This window comes from Falco cherrug, chromosome 12 (genome assembly GCF_023634085.1).
Source record: "Falco cherrug isolate bFalChe1 chromosome 12, bFalChe1.pri, whole genome shotgun sequence".
Lineage (NCBI taxonomy): Eukaryota > Metazoa > Chordata > Aves > Falconiformes > Falconidae > Falco > Falco cherrug.
The window spans coordinates 24452761-24477873 of NC_073708.1; the positions used below are offsets into that span (position 1 = coordinate 24452761).

At 40.1% G+C, this 25113-nt stretch overlaps 1 protein-coding gene across 2 annotated transcripts in view; it reads right to left on the reverse strand.

Moving 5' to 3' along the window:
- The window catches only part of TESK2 (testis associated actin remodelling kinase 2), an 84445-nt gene extending 59744 nt beyond the window's left edge, over nt 1-24701 (reverse strand). The window contains exons 1-2 of one of the 2 annotated variants that reach the window (XM_055724451.1): nt 24479-24701; nt 16294-16597 (exon numbers count right to left, since the gene is read on the reverse strand). In XM_055724451.1, the coding sequence (XP_055580426.1) occupies nt 16294-16515 (222 nt within the window). In that variant the 5' untranslated portion in view covers nt 16516-16597; nt 24479-24701. The remainder of the gene's footprint in view (nt 1-16293; nt 16598-24478) is intronic. The other variant, XM_055724450.1, reaches the window with a different exon arrangement.
- Between the last annotated feature and the right edge of the window lie 412 nt (nt 24702-25113).

A 25113-nucleotide genomic window follows, 5' to 3' on the forward strand; every position in this document is an offset into this window, starting at 1 on the left:
GACTTTCTGAAAATCCAAACATTTATATTACTTCCACTTTTTTCCTGAACTGAAGTGGAGGACTATTTAAGCAATAGCCAAAATCTAGCCGACTTCATCTTTCACAAGGCCTTTTTAATCTGTATTAACTGTACCTTTCCAGGTGGCCTTGGAATAAGCATCTGAAGAACATTTCCCAATATTGATGTTATAAATCTGCCAATACAGCTCTCAGCTTTGCCCCTAGCTTTTCACTGCATTTTCATTATTTTCCAAATCATCATTATATAGCTAGAAGTATTTTGCCACTATTCTCTTCCAAAACTGCATTTAATTGCTTCCTATTTTTTCCTTATCATCCCCTCTTCCAGTATCCAGCCTCACTGCCTAATTACATTTACAGATCTTTAGTTATACAGCCTTCTACATAAAATCACACTGCCCCCCGAGCTCTAGCACCCACACCAGTTCTTCCATCATTCTTTCACACATTTCAGTCTTCATCTGGCCGTTTCACCTTCACCTTTCCTGCCATGTGCCCAAAGTACCATTTTAAAAGCAGCCCTCTGTAGTCCAAATGTATGACCCTCCCTCAGTTTGCTTCCTGTTTCTGAGCTCACTACATTATTCATAAAAATGCTGCACATACTATTTTGACTGATACTGGCTGACCAGCCTTACACTCACCAACTCAAATATTTCCCCCACATTCAGCCTGCAGCCTTCATGTTAGTGACATATACAGCAAAGGTCAAACAGCTTTTTATTTATATAAGCCACCTTCTATCAATCTCTTCTGTAAGCGGCTGTCTTCATCTGATTTGCAAGTATTTTCTCCTGCAATGACAATAGATGAAGACATTACCTTAGTCACCCTTCTAGGCCATTTGCACTAACTATGCTATATAGTATTTTGACTGAGTCAACAATAAAGCCAGTGAGACACATGAGATGATGAAAATTATTATTAGAGAGAACTAATATTAAAGAGAATTATTATTATTGACTACATTATAGGACTCCCTACTAAACAACAGGGAAACAGTACTGAAGCTGACCAGCATTTGGCTCTAATGCCAAACTTCTCTCAAAAGCAGCCTATTTCCTTGCTGTGACAGCAGAAGGAACCCTAAAAAAAGTTAGGGTCAGCTGCATTTTATTCAAGTCTTACAGTCAAGCCAGCAAGTCATCACACTCATACAGACATATATTCATGCCTTGAGGATGAATGCATTAAAAGAATGCTTAAACTCTATGTTTGATTGAAGAAAGCTCCCTTTAATTGAGAAGACAAACCTGTTCTTCAGCTCAGATCACACTGTTAACAAACAGTGGAATCTCAAATGTTTTTCGAAACATTAAAATATACCCACAGTAACATACACATATGCATGGTAGTGATGCCTGTAACAAGTCAAAAATCTCACGTCACTAGGAAAATTTGCAGTCACAAATAGAAGCTTAAAGAAATACATCAGATAATATTAAGCTGCTATGTTGATGCTAGGGAGTCCGATTGGGTTGTGGTTGCTTTCAGAGTAGTAGTACATAATGTCACTATACTCTTTACTTCTTGCAGCAAGAGAGAAGCCCGCCAAGCACAACAAAACTTTGCCAAACAAAACTAGTCAGCATGTGTTACAAGAGCTTTAGCACAGGTTTAGAAGATGTACAGAAACTACGCACAAAACAAAACCCAAAACCTTTCACAAGCCTGACAGCAATTTTGACTCCACTAATTTCTATTACTAAAAACGATTGTGCAAAATTTCTTACAGAAACAAAAGATCCTACTTTGACAAGTTTAGTAACTTCCAGCCTCACCAATTCAGCAAAGTAACAAGTTCAATTACTACAGCATATTCCACACCTACAGTCAAACGAATTCTCCAAATTTTTTTGCCAAACTAAAGTGAATTTATAATTAGTGAAACAGAAGTACCATTGATACTTTGTAAATCCATTTGTATGTGCCAAAAACCTCTCAATTTTTCTATTGTATTTTGTTTTCTCATTGCCCGCTGTAATGCAGAATCAGGGCCCCAAACATGGCATTCATTTATTATAAACAAACCATTTAATGATAGGAATTTGTTTATATCTCTCTACCATTAACTTGATCGCATTCAAATCAAAGGCAAAAAGAGGCTAAAGTCATATTTTGAGAGAAACCATATATTAATCAGAGGATTATTGTTCCACAGTTTGAGATGAGACAAACAGGCACAGCCCAGGTGGGGAAGCTGACTGATTTTGTAGCTAGTTCAGCAGAATGTAACCATACAAACTTCCCTAAGAGAAGGAACATGGACTTACCTCTTAAGCACTAGGCAAGAAGATGCAGAACAGCATTGCTATGCCACAGCCTCAGTATATAGCTCAACCATGTACTTTATACCAAAGTCTAATGTCATAGTCAGGAAAGAAAAAGAAATACTAAATCTGCAGTACAGAGAGCTTATTCTTCATATTTAATATTAGCTATCATCAGTTCATTGAACAGCCCTGGGCATGCTACTTCACTTACCTTGATCCCCTATTAATCTGTATCTATAAAATGGAGGTGATATTGCTGCCTGCCTGCTATCTATTGCCTACTGGAAGTCTGGTATCTGCAAATGACTATTGTAACATCCAAAGATAATACATAATCAGATACTGTATCTGTGTCTTATTTTCCTTTATATATATACATACACACACACGGTTAAATATTTCCCATGTTGCTATGGGTTTATCCTGTAGGAAAGATGATAGCATTTACATAATCTGCAGATGCTTTTGAAGCAAAAAAACACTTTAGGCTGAATTTTCCTGCCATATAATTGCACCTTCAGTCTTTTACAGTATATTAACAGTTTGGTACTAAGCACACAGTCCCCTCACTGTACCAATGTCGTCATCGCTGCTATTCATCAAGCACATTTGTTTGATTTGTTTTCAAAAACTGTATGGGAACCTTGAGAGAAAGTTTTATTTTGGGCAGAAATAATTTCCTTACATTTCCTTTATAAATCTTTCAAATAAATGTTACCATGCATGAGTAAGGAAGTCAACCTCACATTCCAGAGCAGAGCCCGCTGGCATACAACTATTGCTACCATAATCACAGTTACAGCACTAGGACTTGACCACAACCACAAGTAAGAAGAGAGGAGGGAGTATGAAGGACCTACATTTTGCTTTCTTGAGGATACTAAAGTTTTTATAAATTGCTACATTTAGTAACTTTCAGGCTATAGTCAAAACCAAAAGCTCTAAGTAGTTCTTGTTATTTAAGCCTTCATGGAACTGCTGCTCTTGAGAATTAAAGTTCTCCTAGTAAAAAAGTAGCTAATTAAATATACCACGCAATTTCTTAGGTGTCTCATTGCCAGCAAAAGCTAGGAAGCACAAGAATTGGATTTGCAGGACTGAATTGCATGGAGCTGACGCGAAAGTGACAAACTGTTGTTCATGACTCAGTGTTACAGGTATTGTCAACTACGGATTAGTTAACAAAGAAATGCTGTCTCAGTATCGATTACTCCAGTGGATGTTTCATAGCTCTGTCCTCTCCTCAACCCCTAATCCAACAAGCCATCAAATAGAAGGTGCCACCCATGCAGGGCAGTCCCTGCTGCCGCTGCCCAGCACAAAGGGCCCTGCAGAGCCCTCGGGCCGTGGCAAGCACAGCGAGAGTGGGTCAGTGGCCACGGTGACTCCCAGGCACTGGAAGCTCACATGGACAGAAGGGAGCCCCTATAACTTGGATACAGCCTCAGCAGCTGCTGGGAACAGCACGGCTCTAGATGACTTGATACAGAACTCCCAACCGCTCCAGCAGTAAAGGCTCACAGAATCCCTATCATACAGGTTTTGGAGTTCCTTTCTCTAGTCATTACCAACGGCTATTAAGCGGCTATGAGGAAGCGCTCCCTATGGATTCTGAGACTGTAAACATCATCTCTTTTCTGTTATTGCCATCACTAATAATTTGCACTTTTCATTTTTAGATTTCATATTAGTCAGTAACACGTGCACGTGTATTACTGTCACGTACACATTCTCCAGACATGGGCAGTGAAATCCATCATGAAATACATTTAACTTCCCTCCCCTCCCAATACCAGTAAATAAATTGTGTGTCACAATGATCTTAAGTGATGCACTTGTGTTCTCTAGGCACAGTCATGTTAATACTGGACATATCCCAGCACAGTTATTTGAAGAACAGTAAATCAGCACCTGTCTCTCAGTATCAGCTATGAATGAGCTTACACAAATGTGCATGTTTGCCAGCTGGCAAAATGCAGAAAATCCCAGAGCTGCCAACCCAGCACATCTCCATCCAGAACAGAAAACTAAACTGATCATTTAACTGTGCTTGAGAAATTATTATGGAAAACAAGACAAAAAGCACACAAACATTTCTGTGCCAAGGGAACCTTGCCGTTTGTTTTGCCCCTGGGAAACTGCACAATGATACTCAGATTGGCACAGTTTTTCTTCCTGAAGAAAATCAAAGGCCCAAAGGACTCTGAACTACAGCAGTCACTGTACCAAACACAAAATCCAACCAGGAGGTTATCTCTTATTGCAAGGTCCCACTTGTTACGGTATCAGAGTGCCCTTACTGTTGACAGAATTTGTGAGCATTCTCTCTAGTTGTGAGGACAACTTACCTCAGACATTAACATATCAGCTGCTCAACAAGACGTAGAAGAGGCCAAGTTTCCAAACAGGTGATAAGTACATTTCAAAACGAACAACTTCATATTAATATTAATTAATTTTTTTTCTTTTGATTGAGTATTCCTTTAGCGTCAAGCTTGTTTCAGTGATTTTTGTTCTGGCTTTTTATTAAGTAAACAAGCCCTTCACTTTCAGGGTATAATTATAGTTCTGCCATGTTTTCCAAGAATCTCTTTCTTCAGCAGAGAAGCTGGCTGACCAAACCAAAGAAAGCGAAACATAGTGTAAGCAAAACTCATTCCCCTGTTTTTTTAATTTCCTTCACGAGCATAGTTCTAGACTTTACTTGTGGTAATGCCAAATAAGACTGTAGGAAAAAGTATTACAGAAATCAGGTTTTAAAATTTTTCAACACCACAACAAAATGCAAAGCTTTCATTAGATGCGCTACCTGGTCACAGCTTTTGAGTCACTCCCAGTGTTTCCTCAGCTAATGTTACAAGGTGATTATAACATTGGGTATCTTAAGACCTCTACCCAGGAAATACATAAATAAATAAATCAGGACTTGTTTCAGATAACAAATGTGAACTAGCCCTCCACTCCACCTTGTATTTCAAAGCATTCTCAATTCTAATAAATATGAGTGCACTGCAAGTCAGATAGGTGATTCTGAATTTTAATGACACTCACACATGAGTGGGAATGAGGTATTTTGTCCCGACTGTGCAATCCATAAAGAATAATAATGCTGACTAGGTTTTTAATTCCAACATTAATGATCCGTTGGCGTAAGGCCTATTTATTACTACTTCTCCCCACAGCCTATACCCTGTAAAAGCATTGGCTAATTAAGTGACAAAGACTAGGATGACAGCAACTTGGCACCTCAATAACCAAAAAATCATTAGCAAGAGGAAGACAACTGTCTGGTTTAGTGGTTACCATACAAATCATCTTAGCAGTCAGCAGAAGGGTTCCAAAAGGCTGACACCTCACACATCAGTGTGAGACAAATCAAACTTACAAGATTTCTGCTCAAAGCAGAGCTCTAAGAAAGAACCAGTATCCTCAGGTTTCATTTTATGAAATTCAATTTATGCCTCATTTCAGTTCCACAATGGTGCTTCTTCCTACTCCTGACAAGTACCAAAGCAGAAAGAGACTGAGTAGAACCACCTAGCTGATATAACTCAAGAGCTTGAAATGAAGTTTCAAAGTTATTCTAGCCTTCTTGGCCAGTTTATAGAATACAGAGTGACTGTATTTCCAAGCAAACAGCAGCACGTTTTAATACTGTAAGTTCAAATAAGAGACCAAATATCTTGCTTCTGTCATCTTGAGCAAGGTGAATGTTTCCTCCACTAGTCAAAAGGGGAAAATTTTCAGCTTAAAACTGAATCCCATTGAAACAAGAAATGAGACCAAAAGGCATGTAAGGACAAGAAGATTTTCTGTTTTCCTAACAGGTATCACATCAAACTGGGAGGGCAGTGCCAACTGCAATAGCTCCATCCCACTGTGACAGAATGAAGGAAGAAATTTAAAGAGGCACAATGCACCACATCTGGGTGAGGGAAGACACACACTGTTCAAACAAGTGTCACTTCTCTGTCACAAGGTATATTCCCCATGCCTACAAGACCACATATTAAATCTGTGTAACCAATATGTAGAATAATCCACTTACTCATTCCCTACTCATTTTCCTACCTATGAGAACTTCTTCTGCCACTATATGCCATAAGCAGAGCCTAAAGTATCTCATTTTGCCTGATGTAGCAACACCAATCTCAAGGAGAAAAATTCAAACACTTCAGAAAAAGAAAAAAAAAATCCAATTGTCTAGACCATTAGTTTCCAAAATTGGTGGCCTTAAACTGTTGATAACTAAAAGTTTCTCAACACCTTGCAAAGATTAATCAAGAAAATTCTAAAAAAACAGGATGGTTAAAAATATCACTAATGAACCAACAGCAGGGAGAAGACAATTTCTGGTTTTTAAAGATAATCACAATTCTTATTATGCTTTTTTTTCACTACACTAAAGTACTCTTCAAACAACCATTTTCTCATTGTAAGACTGTTTATGCACTATAATGACTTTTTATAAACCAAACACATTAAGACTCAAGTCATTCACTGAATCACTTTTCTAGTTATTAAACCAATTTTTATTCTTTATTTTTTCCACATGTATTGACAAGTGTTACAGTTCTCCAACTTCAGAAAAGTCAAATATCCAAAGCTGAAAAAGTATTTAATACATACTATTCTACAGTATCCTAAAAAAAAACTTTATAGGGTAGCTAAAATAAAACACCTTTTAAGCCTATCAAATAGTCCCACAAATATCAAGGATACTGTATGATCTCACCTCTAATATTTTGCAAAGCTTTTTAAGAACACCTACATTTGTTCAGACTCCTGATCAGACTGCTAATTCTAGAGGCAATCAAAGACTATCCTTTCCTAGTGCAAACCTTACGTTGCATGCTCACAACACTTTAGAAAGTGAGAGAACTTTGAAACTGAAGCAGTCAGGACAAAGAAAAAGCATGAGATAGATTTGAGGTTTCCTGTGAAATTACACATTATCAGCTGACTTGTACTTCAGTGCTGCCTTCAGAATATTTTTAATCTGAATACCAGAAATACTTCCTTATGAGTTATGAAGATAGATATTTTTGTTGTACTTCAAATTTCCAAAATCAACAGTGTTACTATTTTGTTCCTTAAGACAAAATGACAATCATTCTAAATAGAGAAGGTATGAGGAAAGCCTATACAGATGATGGAAAGCAAATCTTTCATATGCTTTCTCACTTCCTCCGGAGATTTTCACCATCCCTCTGCAAAGATCTTCTGCCCTCCCAGCAAAACCAGGTGAAGGGGCTTGTTGATGCACGTTGTCTTCACAGGAAGTCAAGAGTAGCTTAATCTACTGCTGGAGGTTGGAGGTTTTTCAGTCCCATGTCATGGACTTGGCCAGGATAGTTAAATTTCTTCTCAGTAGCTGGTAAGGTGCTGTGTTTTGGGTTTACTATGAGAATCATGTCAATAACGCACGGATGGTTTTAGTTGCTGCTAAGTAATGTTCATACTAAGTCAAGGACTTTTCAGTTGTTTAGGCCCTGCCAGTGAGAAGGCTGGAGAGGCACAAGAAATTGGGAGGGGACACAGCCAAGACAGCTGACCCGAACCAAGGTGATATCCCATAACATAGAACATCATGCTGAGTATATAAACTGGGGGGAGTTGGCCTAGAGGAGCTGATCACTGCTTGGGGTCTGGATGGGCATCAGTCAGCAGGTGATGAGCAATTGTACTGTGCATCACTTGTTTTGGTTTTTTCCTCTAGGATTTTATTCCTCTCTCCCTCCCTCTCCTTTTCATCAGAATTATAATTATTATTGTCATAATATCTCATTTTATGTCAGTTATTAAATTGTTCTCATCTCAATCCATGAGTTTTACCTTTTTCCTGATTCTCCTCCCCATCCGACATGGGGGGCAGGGAGCAAGCAAGTGGCTGTGTGGTACTTGGTTGCCGGCTGGGGTTAAACCACAACAGTGACTTACAATACAACCACTGCTCTCTTGCTCGTTACCAATTTTACAATTGATTCTTCAGAGATACCTGGGAGTTAGTAGAGACTACTTACAATGGAAGATACTATCAGCTATGAAGAATAGATTAAGAAGATGTCCATGAAGAATGACAGACAAAGCTGCTTTTGCCCTAGGACAAAATGATGAAGAGCAAGATAACATGAAGTCTTTTCCAACCCTATGCTTTTGACTCCCAAATCTATAAAGCAAAGAAAAACATACGAAAATGTACAGTGTGGTAGGAAGTCCTAAACAGTAATAAAAATGCCTAAGCCTGACATAAGCAAAACTTGCAGAAAGCAGTTCTGCCTACTGGGCAAGAATTAGTTTCCAGGGAAAAAAAAGTAAGTGCAATTATCTCCAGTATGCTGCTAATGACAAGAGGAAAACTCTTCTTACTGCATCATAAGTCTGGGGACACCATACAAGTTCATACATGCACTGTGTTAAGCAAGCTACGGTTCTTGCAATACTAAATATACAACAGCTACCATAAACAAAAACACCTACACACAATTAGTCTTCCTATCTTCCCCTACATGAAAGACACATAAACATTCTGCCCTATTAACTAATTTTATGAAGATATTAATGTCACCTTGATGAATGTAATGTTGACCTAAAGTCTGGTGACAAAGCAATGAAACAGATCAAAAGCAAAAGCCAGAATTGTACTAAGAGCCAAATTCATGCCCTTGTTTGGCATTAACAAAGAAACAATTTCTTTCCTGTTGTCAGTGTTCATGTTGAGAGTTTTTAAATAGTATTCAAAAGGGTATATTAGGATTAAGAAAAATTTGTCTCCAGCTGGAATGCCCAGAATCTTCTTGACTTATGTTGACATTTAACCCCTTTCCTCCTTAAAAGAATTCAGGGAGGAAGGTATAGGTTTGACAGTCCTGAAGGCTGACATCCCATTTACGTGGCAAACGGGTGCACGCAGAGGAGACAGGAAGAACTTGCTCGTAGAGTCCCGAGAATGTGCTGGGGCCTTGTCCTGCAGGAAGGAGCTCCATACCAGTTCTATTCTTGGCCACTCTGCAAAGACTGGCAATAATGCACAGACTCACATTTAGCTTTAGAACACACTAGTAGTTTAAATACTGTAGTGCCTGCTTATCTGTTAGAACCCACATTAATAAAGATTGCAGACAGCACTGTACAGAACTGCAAACTCTGAGCCACTGGTTTCCAAAACCACCTCCAATGGGATTTTGCTGAGCGTGGGCTGAAAACAAGCAGCAGCTCCCTTCCCTCGAATTCCAGATTCTCTTCCGCTTTTTTCTGCACCTTTTCCATGTCCATTTTGCAGTCATCCTCTCCTTCTAATCTGAATTGGCATTCCCTTCTCTGCATGCTCATTTATAAAACTACTCAAATATCTCCTTCCCTCTTTCCACACATTCACAGACATTTTACTCTTGGAAAAAGGCCTCTGTTGACATGATATATCACTAAATGCCACAGGAAAACTGAACCCTCTGCCAGTAATGAGTTGCTAGTAGAGTCAATAAGCAAATAGACAGGACCAGCTGTAGAAACAACTCAAACTGGGAAGTTCTGGTTATAAAAGTATAGCTAAAAAACCCAGTAATAATAAAATACGGCCTGGACACACCAAAGGAGGTTCTAGAATCTTCCATAATGGAAATTTAAAGGACAGGTAAAAAATAGCTGCCAAGAACAGATCACACACACTTAAGCCTGGCTCAGCTAAGGATACTGTAGTAGTTCTTACAACATCCCTTCCTAGCTTTACATTGAAATTAGGTTGTAAGTTCACTAAGCTAATTGTATAAATGTTTTACAGTAGCAATATACACACATGAACACACAGATTTCTATAAGACATCTGACTTCATGCCACAACCCCCCTACAACAAGATTAAAGTCTGCCTAATGGTAGCTCAAGATACAGTTGTACACGACAAATAAGCATAAGATAGGGAAGTCTTCTACTGAGCTTCCAGAGGAACTTGACGAGGCCTCGTGTTACTCAATATTCCACATTCACTTCCAGCTCACTGATGGAAGTTGCCACTCTGAAAGATTTGAAACTTCTGTGTTTGTAGCATTACCCTGTTCATGTTATCTCACTAAGTAGTGAAGGCCACTTCATATCTTAAGTCCACTGGAGTAAAAATTAACAAACCCAAACACTACAAACAAGGATTTAAGGCTACAGAAAAGGAGACCCACACCCATCAAACGTAAGGTACTAACGTGCTATGATAACAAGTAGTGTGCACTATAAAAGACTAGGACACAAAGTAAATGGGTAATTTTTACATGTCACTGTTAAGAAGAAAACTAGGACATTCTGAGTTAGGATGTCCACTTGAAAAAGCTAAAGATGTTGGAAAGACTTAAATCTATATTGTAAGAACTAGGTCATTCCCAGGGTGGGGGTGGGACAGGAAAGAGCTAGAAATTAGGACTACTTAACACACCAAAAGGGTCAAAACCTAACTTGATAATGTACATAAAGTTTTATAGGGAGGAAAGAAGAGGTACTAAAAAGACGCTGGCCCAGCCAAAACAATACAAAGAGCAACTGGGTGGACTAGCAGGTCCAGAGACTTCAAATTAGGTACAAGTTTACAACAGTGAGATTACACACTGAGCACTGGAATCTATAATACTGTCTTTGAGGTCTTCAGTTCAGAACCAAATTAAAAATACAACGGGAAGGAGAGGGTATATACCTGTGTTGCACATAGCATCAGTATATGCTGTAGACAAAATACCAGTTACTGGTGACATATAATGACCTTTGATGATGTGGCAGTGTGTGCATAGATGACCTAATAACTCTTCCAAGCCTTAACTGTTTGAGAAGTCCACAATGCTTTTATTTTTAACCATACAGTTTAAGCATGAGACATAATGGGCAAATACAACATGAAAACAGATATTCATGCCAACCAAGACAGATAGGTTTCTGGGGTTATTTTTTTTGATCAAGTGACCTGCCTATTCTCGGAACTTTTGCACCTGAAGTTCTAGAAGTTAGTCCCTCACTCTATTGTACGGTTCTTACTCTGCACTGTTAATTCTAGTTAGCAAGCTCCATCAAACCTAGGTCAGAGGCCAAAAGAAAGCAGTATCAAACATTTCTGCACCGGACTCCTTGAGGCCTGCAAAATTATAGACAAACACAGAAAGAGGTGTTAATCAAGCAGAATAGTGATAAAGTCATAAAGCAAACACACACACAAAAAAAAAAAGCCCTCAGTGATTCGCTTTGGGAAAGCCGTACCAGTAGTACCTCTCAGATCTACCGCAGATGTTCCAAAGATCAAACCCACCAGCATGACAATGTGCCTGAGAGACACAGTATCATAAATTATACAAAACTTAAATGATACTAGATAGTGTACGTTAGAAGATAAAACTGGCAGTTCTGTTACCTAAGTACACTAAAAGTATGTGATAAAAACCAATTATATATGTTCTTCACACTACCCCTAAGCACAACTCCACATCAGCCCTGTTTCTCCTTTCACATTAGACAGCTGGATGCTGCTTATCTTTAAGGCACCTTGAAGACATTAAATAAATACAAGAAACAGGATCCTAGCCTCAGGCACAAGGTATGCATTTAGACAGGCACACCTTCCCTGATCAGTCAGCACTTTTGAAACTCTGGGCACATAGATCTGATCATACAAAATACAGAGTAATAACTGATTGATGAATTGAGGACCATCATTCCAGGTTATTCAAATAGGAGGCCTTACAGCATAAGCACATACAGCATGAGTATCCTGAGGATACTGACTTATTTGCACCCACCACTCCCCTTGTTAAGTCAACCAAAAGTACACTGTCCTCTCTTTGTATTCAGACTTAGCCTTGTACCTGGATAGTGCCAGCTCCACAGGCTATGGAGTCTACACAACCCAGAGTAGCACCAATATATTTCCAGCATGTGTTTCTCAAGGGTATCCATGTCATATTAACACCAAGATTCATGCTATCTTGTTATTCATATGGCTTTGATGCATCTTTCAAGATTACTTTTCTCACTGTTATATGTGTCAGCTCTCTAGCTATTGGGGAGGGGGGAGAATTCAACAGTTAAGCCCACCATTACAATAGCAGCGATCCCTGCACTACAGAGCTAATCAGTGATCCAAAGATAAATTGTTTCCCTCCTCCTGAATCATCTTCTGACAGTACTGCTAATTAGATGACTAGGTGCATTTAAAACAGGAGAAATGTCTGCTGTGGAACAACTGTATTAGCATCCACAACTGCCCAAGACAAAACCATGAATTCTTCTCTGGATATCAAAAAACTTCACCATTCCTCAGCAGTCAAAACCCTCAAATTCTCAAGTGATCACATCTGTACAGCAACACAAACTTGCCAACATGCAAACACACGGGACACTGAATTTGCACAATTCTCTATCAGATCAATGATCCTTGTTTTCATATATGCATGCAAAAATGCAAAAAGTCTATTTTTAACATTCAGCCAAAGTGTTGAAGTATTTCCAGTCCTCCTCAAAGTTTAGCTACATGAGACAGAGCCAACAAGAACACCTGAAGGAATTTTGCAGCAACTTGAATATTTAGTACTGGCTTTGAATTTGAAGGTATATTTGAATAGAAAAAGATTCTGGATTTTAGTACAACTGCTGTTTCAACACACATCTTATAATTAATAGTATCCATTTCCTAATATGGTGTTTATTTCAGCGTGATGCTTCTCTCCCCCACGATTACTTATAGCTCCATCAGCCCTTACCGATTTTCACAGCTAGGAATTTAAAGGTTTGGGATCATGGCTGGGCATTGTTAATTTACATAAACAGTCTTTACCTAGCTCAATCTTAAAAACAAACCTCAGTGTGCTGCACTTGCCATTGAAAATTAGAACAGGCACTAATCAGTCAGCTGTTTCAAACTAGACTGCTAATAGTTTGACAAAGTTCAGTTTTTCTATATTAGTTATAACAGTATTCTGGTGAACATGGATTTGAAGTGTTACAGTGACAGCTAATAAAATCAAAATGCTAGTTTAATACTTTTTATACTTTAACTATAAATAAATCACAAGGTGCAATAGAAATAGTAAAAGATCATTCATAGCACACATGACCATCAATATATACATCTAAGCTATAATGTACTCCTGTTCCTAAGCTAAGAGAAAACAACTTCTATCCACTGTGATAAGACTATATATCTGTGGAAACTCCTTTTTAAAAGGATGGAGGGGAAAGCTATCACTGAAAACAATTGTCAGTTACATAGCAAAAGAAACATCCCAAACCCTCAGAACAGGCCAAGTGTTCTTTGCTAAATCACTTGACTGAACCCTGAGTATTATACTCGCAAAACAATAGACAAATACATAATTGAAAAAGCTCTGGTGACATGGGGGTTTTTGAGACACCTCTGCTAATTTAATGGGAAGGCTTCCCTGCTCTTGGCTCTTGTGAAGTTGCTTATGCAGTAAGTCTAGAACTATCCCAGATTTTTCTCAAGTTCAATCATTTAGCTGGGAGCCTGCAGATCAGACTGAACTTCAACTGTGTCAACCCCATGAGGCTCTCCTTCCTGGAAGCACATCAAGGTTCTTGCGTGAAATCTGATCATCAGCACAGCAGGATTAATGACAGAGGTGGTCAGGCTGATAAACTAGCAGAACAGAAACCTACTTAAATGAGTATGGAACTACATCTAAGATAAGGTCATAATGCAGTCTCACCCCTTTGTGCCAAACTGAAGCGAGACCCTGTTTGAAACTGATGTGAAAGAAAAGGCTTTATCACTCCTTGTCTCCCTGCAGGAGGTCTGTGGCTGTTTCTGGGAAAACAGACACTAGATACTCAGACTACCGCCATGCTCTCAGAGCAATGCCACTGATTGTGGACTGACTTGGCCATGTGATGTCAAGTTTAGCTTACTGAAAGAGGGGATGCAGGGGAAGGTTTTTAAAGTTAGCAGACTTATTTAAGCACGGGAAGGTAAACCGGGTAGCAGAGATTTCTCTCAATGTAAGATCTCTAACAGCTGTTTACCTCTGCATGCCACTACCTGACTAAACCAAGTTCTCTCTTAAAATAAGGTATTCTTAGTAAATCAGTTACTATGAACGCTGGAAATTTACCTTTACTTTTAGCCACTTTTTCCACCCACCTACTTGTGTTTCCTAATGATCAATAATGCCATACCTTTCTGCTGGATACACAAACACCTTGCCTCAGGGTGCTTCTCCGTGATGCTCCTCACCAATGCATGGTAGAATATTACATCTATTTCTAGTAAGTCTATTCACAAAGTATGTAGCTATTCAACTACAAAACTCTTTGAAGTCCCAACATAAATATGATTGGCAATACCACTAACAGAATAAATTTGTAAAGCAAGCACTGGAAAAGCCTAATATTAAGAAGAGGGCTAAATCCTGAATTTACAGAATAGGAAAAGGCACAATGTCTAATCAGCAACACTGAGATAAACCCAAGACAAAACTACTCCAAAACATGAATTCTGAAACTCACACAAACAAGGTCTGTTACTTCCCAGTTACTTAGAGATGACCCAAGTCTATCTATACTCTTACATACTTCACAGCAGCTTCACCATAAAAGCTGTAAAAATGAGTTCCAGTGGCACACAGGATTTTAAAAATCAGTTCATTTCACATTAAGAAATGTCTGCATACAAAGACAGTTGCTACAAAATGCATTACAGAAAGTTTTCCAAGCAGGAAAATAAGAAAAAAACAAATAAATTAATAATAATAATAAAAAAAACCCAAACAACCTTGTTTTCAACTGGTATACAAGCTGGCTTTTTAAAGAGCTGACCCGTATCAAGTTTCCTACACACCCCAAATAAAATTCTTCATATCTGCCCATTTGAAAGAGTTAAAAACTTGTGTTAGTGGAAATTTAATTTCATATATCTAGCTAAACAAAAAAACTTCTGTGGAGTGACATGCCCTTACACAAGGAGAGAGGTATATATGGAGATCTGAATGCCTTTGGGTATTAAAGCAACATAAAAATAATTTTCATTTTCTAATTCATATACCTATTCACAGCAAGAAAGCTGGATAAGAGGTTTTTCCGTTTAACTTCTTAAAGAAAAGACCATAAAGTGCCACAGAATGGACATAATGTATTGTGAGATAAAGTCTTCTGGCATTTCACTGAAATGGAAATAATTTGGAGGATAACTTTGTTTAAAGTCAGGTGCTAGGACAAGGAAAAATTATTTTTGCAATGCCTGAAAGCCTAGAAGTCAACTCAATGCCCTATTCCTCTAACCTTACCAGAGCAGTCAGAACAGCAGAAATATCACCAGCACTATAAAACTGGGGTTGCCTGTATAATTTCACAAATTGCTTTACAAAGATCTTATCCACTTCCCAGATTCATAGCAGCAAGTCACCAACAATCAGATTTTCTCATTCAAACTATTTACTTCAAACTAATCTCTGATTATTTGAGTTAGAGGCATTGCATAACAAACAGCAAAGGAAACAAGAGAAGAGCAACTAATAGTATTTAACTTCAGTGCAATAAATTTTGTGGTTTCAAATTCAGTAATCACATATCGATCTCCTAATACATGCGTCTAGTGTTGGGAGGCAAAGACTACCAAATGAATGAGTACAATCCCACAAAACTAAAACTAGCTAAAACTAAAGACGTTCACACTTCCATATGACAGAACTAATAGCCATTGGTGTTTAATACACTACGTGAATGCAAAAATACACGTCAGACCAAAAGATAAACCAATTTTTTGTTGGGTTTTTTTTTAGCTTTTTGTTTCTCCCAAATAACCTCTGCAACTCCCCAAATAAAAGTGATAAAAAGCAGCTGGAAGAGTGACAGAGGAAAAATCTGAGACCTACAAGCTCTTCATCACTCACTCATCCAGACTAAAGTAAATAAAAGAACAGCTGACTTCAGTGAAAAGTACTTCTGCTGCTACTCTCATACATTCTCAGCCCCAAACATGAGGCAATCAACATCAAGCGAGGAAAGAACTAAACACACACCTTGAACACCTCAGAGAAGAAACCAGAGCCAATTTTCTCACATGTGAAGTCATCAAGACGAGTAAGTCTGGAAAAGGCACTTATCAGGGCTCTGTATGAAGAGGTACAGACTCTTCCTATCTGGGAAGCAGTCCCTTCTCCTCCAGTGCCACCATCAAAGTCTTCAGCACGCTCCAAGCGTGGTGGAAATCCTGCTATTGAATTCCGCTTACTTCGGTCCATTTTGAAAACAAAGTTTTATCTTGCTAAGGGAGGACTTCTCACATCTTAGGTAATTTGCTGTCTTCTCTACTCTTGTGGGATCCTAAAACACAAGAAATTGAGATTACCATTATTGGAAATATATCTAACAAGTTTGATAGGACTCAAGCACAGCTTATACCAGTTTAAGGGAATAAGGAAAAAAAACCCCAGAAGATACACAAGTAGGGGCATGAAGAAACAAAAAAACCCCACCACAACCAACCACACAGCATCATCAAAGTCAGACAATTTAATGAACTTTTCATTTAGATTCATGGAAATACTCTTATGCTCTGGCTATTACAAGAATAGGTTTGGAACGCAAAATTTAACTGGTGAACAAACAACTTTCACCACCACCACCCTTTTCTTTTTTACTTAAGTTCTGGTTGCTAAAGCAAGCAGCTAAGCAGAAGGAAACCCACAAAGTGTAACATTCTGCTTTACTTCAGTAGAAGCTGGTGATCAATGCACTGCTATTGCAAGAAACCATTTCACGTTAGGGACTGAACAAGGGATCCCCAACTATAAAAACCCGATCAACTTTCATTTGCCATAAGGAAAATTATTAGCTGTCAATAACAGTAGCTGAAGCACCAAAACCTTTGTTTTTAAAGCTTCCAGCTATGAGCATTCCAAGACCAATTCCTTAAATGGCAGAAAGACAAGTTTATATCCACTAAAGATCTAGCCCCCAAATTTATAAAAACATCAGCAATCCTGCTACAAAAACAAAGTATTCTTATAAGAAGCTGCCAGAACAATTCTACACACACACTTTTTAAAGCTCTGTTAATTTCAGTTCAACTGAAAACACAGGAAACAAGCTACATTTGCCAAGTAGGAGAAAAGGGGAAAAGGGAGGTAGTGGGGGGAGCAACAGTAAGGCAATTAAAAAAAAAAAAAAAGTATGTTGAAGTAATCTGGATGACTCTGGAGCCCATCAAATTCAGCCTGGACTGTCAACTTTGACAGGTAGCCTAATTTTTTTTTCTTTGAACCCTAGACTTAAAAGGTTATTCATCTTTTCCACACTTAACTGCTCATTTACAACAATTTGATAAGCCCCTACAAAACCTGAACAAAGTGAGCAGTCAGAAGGAGGACAGATTTCTCTTTCCCGAGGGTGAATAAAAAACTGGAGGGAGGGGAAGGAAACAATAAAGTTAAAACCAAAAAAATAATGGTGGACAAAATAATCACAAAGCAGGGAGCAGGCAATTATACTCCTGTTTACACAGATGTACAGAACCTGAACAATACACTAAATTTGAAAAGCATCTCAAAAAACAGAGGCACACCAGCTGTCCTCTGAATATATTAGCAGTGCTGCTATACCCATCTTTGTATGCAGCATATCTTTCAGAGATGCTCTGTGCCAACACATCAGAAAAAACACATAGTCCTTCCCTTCCTTCAAAAGTAAGCTTTTTTCAACTGTGTGGAATTAGTTTGAAGTTGTCCTCTCCAAAAACGAAAAAACCCAACACACACCAACACCAAAAAAAACAAAAACCCCTCTGTATTTTTCAAGGGTGTTTATTGCAAACATCTTAAGTAAGACTTACCTCTCTAAATGGGAGTTAGTGGGTATAAGTGAGTCTTACCAGGGCCTGATTAAGAAAATTTAATCTCTATCAAATCCCACATACAGAATTTTATATGCAGACTCCCATACGCATGAGTTTACTGCACTTTTCAGATGATAGCACTACATAACCTAACATTATGGTGTGGCTGACTGCCACACAGAAGGTCAGGATCCAATTTCTGACCTCATATTCTTGCCCCATGAGCCTTGAAGGTCTGAAAATGGTACAGAAGCACGATGGGAAGGCAAAGCATGTTCTGTCTCCCCCAGGTGAGAAAAATAGCCCAGAGAACCTCCTCAGCTATAGAGAAGATGCCCAGGAATTTTCAATGCACGCTTAAATAATTCCTTTTGATCTGAAAGGGACAAACTATCATTTGGCTAACTTTAAAGGAGATTAAGAAAGAACTGTCTACGCAAGAAGGACAGAGAAGAAACCACAGTGTTAAAAATTCCTTTTCTGGAACAGGAGATGCAAGTATCTTTGGAGACTGACCAGAAAGCCTGCTGTAATTGAAGAAACAATTTTTTAGAATTTATTTGCACCAGAGTGGCACCCACATGTACTAGACACTTTCCAAAGAAGGGAGCAAGCATTTGCCCCAGAAATGCAGTCTGACACTCCAGTATCACAATAACACCATACGAAGTGGACCCTGGAGCTTGTAGACACCTCTGCTAAATCTAGTGGAACAACACATCCACACTGCAGCCCAGCAAACTTGAGCAACTTGTAAATCAGGACTGTAAGTTTAAGTTCTCAGGCAAAGCAAGATATATGCAAAAACAAAATAGGGAAGATTGCCAATGTTTTAACTAGAGGAAGATACCAAGTTAGGTAAGGGATCTTAAACAGGAGGAGAAGCCCAATTCTGCCTTAAGTATCCGGATACCATTAACTAAAAAAGATAGTTTCAACCTAGCCTCTCAATCTATTTAAATCTCCCTCACACATACACATTCTATTGACTGAAATCATGTGCTGAACTTTGCAAAACTCTATACAAATCCCACAATGAAAGAAGATATTCAAAGTACTTCACACAAGACAAACCCCAGAAGGTTTTGCCATCTGGATTCCCAAGTAAGCCATTCCTTCATTTCTGCCTGCTAGAGTTTGCCTCCTTTCCAGACAGCGGCACGAAAGCCTTGGAAATTATTAGGCTAGAGCTCCATTTGTCTAGTATTCTGCCCAGGATTGCATATGCAGAATCAGAGGAAAATTTCAAGTGGGCACAGTTCCAAGTGGGCCTCCTGTCATTTTGGCCAATTACACTAATGATCACATCCTCAATGAAATCAACCAAGGTTTAATTGACTGTCAAGTCAGTCAGAGGTACTTTAATTTACTACCTTGTACAGTTAATTAAAGTGCACTGAACAGAACCCAAGACTATCCTGCAAATCCTGCAACCAACTACAAGGTTGGTGGGTGGGTTTTTTTCATATTAAAGCTCAGTTTAAAAACTCTTAAGCTGTACTCAACAGCCAGTTAAAAAAGATCCTGAACCCTCTAAAAAACAATTCCCAATAAATTCCCAGCTCTCAGACCAATTTTTCTGACATCTTTAACAAGACAAGTGCACTCAACTCCACCAAGACAAAAAAAAAATTTAGAAATACACTTCTCAAAATGCACACCTGCCCTACTCATCCATTTATTACATTACTGAAGAGCACAATTTCAGAATGTTTCCCACATGCCCTACCACATTTTGATTTCCTGGCTTAAGAAAAACAAACCCTGAAGAAAAAAAGTATCTATCCTAATATAATATCAAGATCCGTTTCTCCACTGCATGAATGCATTGATTTTTTAACTTTAGAAATTACTATAAATAAAAATATTATCAGTATTTATTTGGTTAATTAGAGGTTTGGCTTTGAAAACAATGCCTAAGCCTGCAAATCCCCAAAACAGCACATCAAGTTACATGCCACACATCAACATAAAACAGGTGACATATTAGCCGGTACTTAACATTTTATACTTCATAGACATAAAAATGGGTAAGGTTTCTCAGCTTTAGCAGCATCCCTTTAATGCCTGAGGGTATAAAACAAGATCCTTCCAAAAAACATTTCCATTCATTACTAAGATGTCTTCTGTCCCCAGTATCTTTATAAACGTGTGCATATTTGCACTCAAATGTCAACCTCACAATTTCCTAAAAGATGGCCTTAACAACAACAACAACCATTTTTAGACACAGAAGACTGTCACTAGGCATTCAGCCTGGAAAGCAATAAATCTGTTGGATGCATGTTATTAATTTGAAAAGGTTTTCTGGAGAACAAGATGCCAAAGCTTTGACATAAGTCATTTGCCAAGAGTTAACTATTAGAACTCATAGTCTGATGTAGCTTCAAAACCCAACACTACAAAAACATGAAGGAATTATGTTGGCAAGTGTCACTCAACCAAATAATAACTGGGGGGTGGGGGGGGTGGAATTCACTGTAGTAATGTGCAAATTTCAGAAAAGCTTCAAAGGAATGTAAAGAACAAAATCTTCCAAAGACTGAATTGATTTTGAGGTCATTACCCAGGAGGAGGGAAAAAAAATAAAAATGTTTGGGAGGGAAACACAAGAAATCAAACTAAACAAGTAAAGCAAACCAGGCATTCCACAATTTTGTTCTCAACTGCTGTCATCCCCTTTCCTAACAGAGGAAAGTTCCTTGGTTTGTCTCTAACTTAGCTTCCAGTCTTCGGGAGAAAGATAGTAACAAATGTTTACAGTCAAGGTAGCTACAAGTACCAGAGCTTGTGCTGTTTGGCCCAGCTCACCCTGAAGCTGAAGTCTTTTTGACTAATTTTACAGGATAAGACTTCAGGTCCAGTTTACAGTCTTAGTTACGACACTGCACTCAAACGTGAAATTCCCATTTTCATGTAGGTAACATTTTGCTTTAATTTCATCTCCCCTGTAGGCAATAATTCCTAGCTCTAGCCAGTACTGTCACAGTGAAAGCTTCCCACACAACTAGGGCTGACATTCCTCAGAGGAGACCTGCATTAGCCCTTACACCACTCCAGAAACTGGAAGTCTGCTAAACTGCATTGTGGTTTTATAATGCAAACAAACTGCCACAAGAGGCTAAACTGAAACAAACAGTTCATTTATTCTGTGACTGTAGCCAAGTTTGCAACCAGTAAGAGACAAGCCATTAACTTACTGCAGAGCTTAGGATTCAGGGCCAAGGTTGTAGGTTTAAAAATATTTGCATCAAGCATAGGCATAAATTCTGACACGTATTTAGAAGGCAAATATAACGGTGGGGTGGGTGGGGTGGGGGAGGTGTATTAAAAACCCACAAACAAACAAACAGAAAACCACTTGATCCTTACGCCCATAATATAATTGCCGACAGTTTCTAGGGTCCAATTATAACACAAAACTAAACTTCTACAGAAGGACCTTGCAAAAAAAAAAAAAAATCCATTCCTCTCCTAGCCTGGTTTTAGTCACTCCAATCCACAGTGCAGACAGACTCTAGCCTAGCTACAGAGCACCATTAGAGTTAAATAATCACTCGAGTAGATCATGTACAATACACAGCTGCAGCTTCACATGGATAATTTTAATATATTATGTTTGCCTTGCCTAACAAAACAGAGCTCAGTAAAGACACTGAGAAGCAGCTCATGCCTTCCAGGTGTCAGCAGGCTGGCATTTGCTTAGCTCTTGAGAAACACAAAGGGAACCAAAGCCTTCCGATACCAACAGGTATTGTAACATTTTAATAATCCAGGAATTTCCCCCTCAGCCTCTGCACCAGGTTTACAACTGAGGGCTGACAGCTCTATTAGCACTGCGGGGGGTCACAGGAGACATAAAGTAACTTTCTGCTGTTTCAATGCAGCCAGTGACACAGCCCAGCACAGCAACATCAAGAAAAGAGAACATGAATGCTTTTGATGGAGGGACGAAGGTAAAATAAGCAGTTGAATTTCATACCTGACTGACCTCTCCTGGACACAATTTTATATTTATACATCATAACACAAGGCAGTCAAGATTTGTATTTTCCAGCTAAAAGTATCATCCCCACAAATATTGAAAAGACACTCTGTAATACACCCTTAAAATACAGCTGAAACACCAGTCCATGTGGTGGACATGGCTTCATGTTATGGTGAAACACCCAGCACCATGTTTACTTCAGGTACCAGCTGCACAAACAGAGTCTTGACTAATTTATTAATTTTTGAAGTGAGATTGGAGACATTGAAGACCACTGGTATTTACATATCAGTCCGAAGCACCCTGGTACCAAGGGGAAACATGTAACTCAGTTTGGAAACCACGGACCTGGAATATACAAAGTAAGCCTTCAAAAGCTAAGTCATCTCAACCAACTCCATTCTCAGTTTTTTTAGTCTGGAGCTATTACAGTTCTCCAGTGCAACCAATGGGACAGTCACATAAAGAAGTGGCTTAGCCACTACCAGAAAGGTGTTCAACTTAAGAAAAAGTGACAGGCCCATATGCAAAGCAGCTTACTATCTAAGTCAGAAAGAGGACTTGGCAACTGGACAACAGATGGAGCCAGTGCAGCACAGTTGCTGATTAGTAGATGTACTTACTGATAAATACATAACTTCAAATGAATACGTTAGGGAACCAATAAGCAGGAAAAGAGCTTTAAAAAAAAAAATTATGAACACGGACCTTTTTTGACTTTGCCTAGAAGGGTGCTTAATTTTGTGCCAGGCTGCAAGATACCATGTTGCAAGGATACAACAAAAAGCTTTGCCACTGTGCAAATGCATGGTTCTCAGCTACAGGAAGAATACAGAAAGGGAACCTATGATGTAAGTGAACCACAACCTTCACTCTTTTCTGCAGCCAACACAGAAGCAACAGTCCCCTCCGTTAACCCTGCATTTCTTTCCTGAATTTGTGAAACCATTTGCATAAAGAATTATAATGGCAAAAACAAATTTAAAGAATTGGAGGGTATAATTAGGTTACAGGAGGCCTATACCACCAGAACACCTTATCTGAACCAACCTTCTCCTTCCACTGTCACAAAAATGCTAGGCACTGAAACAAGGATTTTTCCATCCCTATCTCCTGCTGTACATCCCAATGAAACAACACAAAACCAATCTGAAGCAAAAAATGCACGAGAGCATGCACTTGCTGCCAGGTACAGGGAACACACCCCTCTGCCTTCAGTTTAAGCTACCCGTGTTTTGCACGCAAGTTTTACGTGAAGACAAACCAAAGGACAATGGAATTACACAGCCATGTCTCCAGCTGTAGAGTATAATTCTGCAAGAGTCAGAAAATGACATTTTTATTGGCATATCAAGATATAGTATGCAACAATAATTTCCAAAGATGATGACTAAACAAAGGTTTATGGCTAGTCCACTGGGCATATCAGAGTTTCTCATTAAAAAAGTCTTATCTTAGGTTGTAAATTCCACTGCCTAATTAAGTCCCTAGAACTGTAGTGTCTATCAATTTTGCAGAGAATAAAATAGGCTAGAAGTCTGATCTCTACTAAAAAAAAAAAAAAAAAATCAGTTGAAGCACAAAGGCTTCTCATAAATTAGCATAAATATTAGCTCTAAGTCTTTTTTAGAGGGACAAACAGAAAGATATAAACTTAAATAACATTCAAGTCAGAGGTCTTGACATTTTACCTTTCAACTATCACGGTACCACCTATCAGAATATCCAAGTGGAAAGCCCCCTATACCTCAAGCAAATACAGTTCCCACCCCCAAAGGAAAGCAACATTAAGAGCAATCATCTGCATTTATATAGCGCCTTTCATCTGAAGGCCATAAAGCAAACACATATGCACATACATCCACCTGAACAGCCGAGCCTGTCATTAAACCATGATTCATGTATTCTTACAGGGTTGCACTTCAAATAGCAAAACCCGAGCCAAGCTTTCACACCTCTTGGCAAAGCGACCATGTTCAAGGCAACCCCGGTGCGGTGGGGCAAAGATCTCAGCCGTTCTCGGGGCAGACCCTTGCTCCCGGATCCGGGCACGGCTCCTGCAGCCGGCTTTGCCGCCGCGGCACCCGCTGCCCCTCACCGCTCGCCCGCGGGGAGAACGCGGCCGCTCCGCGCACCCGTCCCCGCACCGCAGCGCCCGGGGGGCAGCGGGATCCGCCGGCTGCCCCCTCCCCTCCGCCAGGAGGGTGCCCTTCCCCGGAGCGGCTCCTCTGCTCCCTCAGCGCCTTCAAGGGGGCTGCCCACCCGTCCCGCCAGCCGCCCCCCCCCCCTTGCCGGCTGCCCCGCAGAAACGCGTCCGTGTGTCGTCCCTCCCCCCCGCCCCTCGCGCCCTGTCCCCAGCCGCCGCGCGGGCGCCGGCCGTTACCTGAGCGGCGGCGCCAGCAGGGCCTGCGGGCGGCGCGGGCTCTCATGGCCGCATGCCCCAGCCGCGGCCAACCCCCGGCCCCTCAGCAGCCCGGCGAAGCTCTGCCCCGCCGCTGCGGCAGGCGAGGGGGTCCCATGTGAGGCGGGAGCCCAGCTGCGGGACCCGGGGCCGTGATCACCGCGGCTCCTCCTCCCCCGGCCGCAGCCCCCGCCTCCTCCTCCTCACGCGTCCGGAGCCCACAGCGCCGGCCGGGCACCGCCCCTGCCCAGCAGCCAATCGGCGCCGGGAGAGGCTGGACGGCGGTGGCTCCCGACCAATGGAGAAGGGGAAGCCGAGAGGAGGGGCTCGCAGGTAGTCCACGTGAGTGCCCCTTTCTAATTGGTCGTGAGCCACTCGACAGGCAGGCAATTTGGCCAACCATACGAGAGACAGCAACGCCCTAGAGAAGAGCGGGAGCCAGTGGCAAGAAAGAGAGAGGGGCGTTGCTAGGGGCGCCTCGCTTTCACTGGCCAGCCTCTGAGGGCGGATTACAAATAAGGAAATTAGCCAATAGGAGCGTGGTGTGCGCGGTGACTGACTGACAGAAGAGCCAATCGCCGTATGTTTATAGGCAGCGGTGGGCGGGAAGCTGTCAG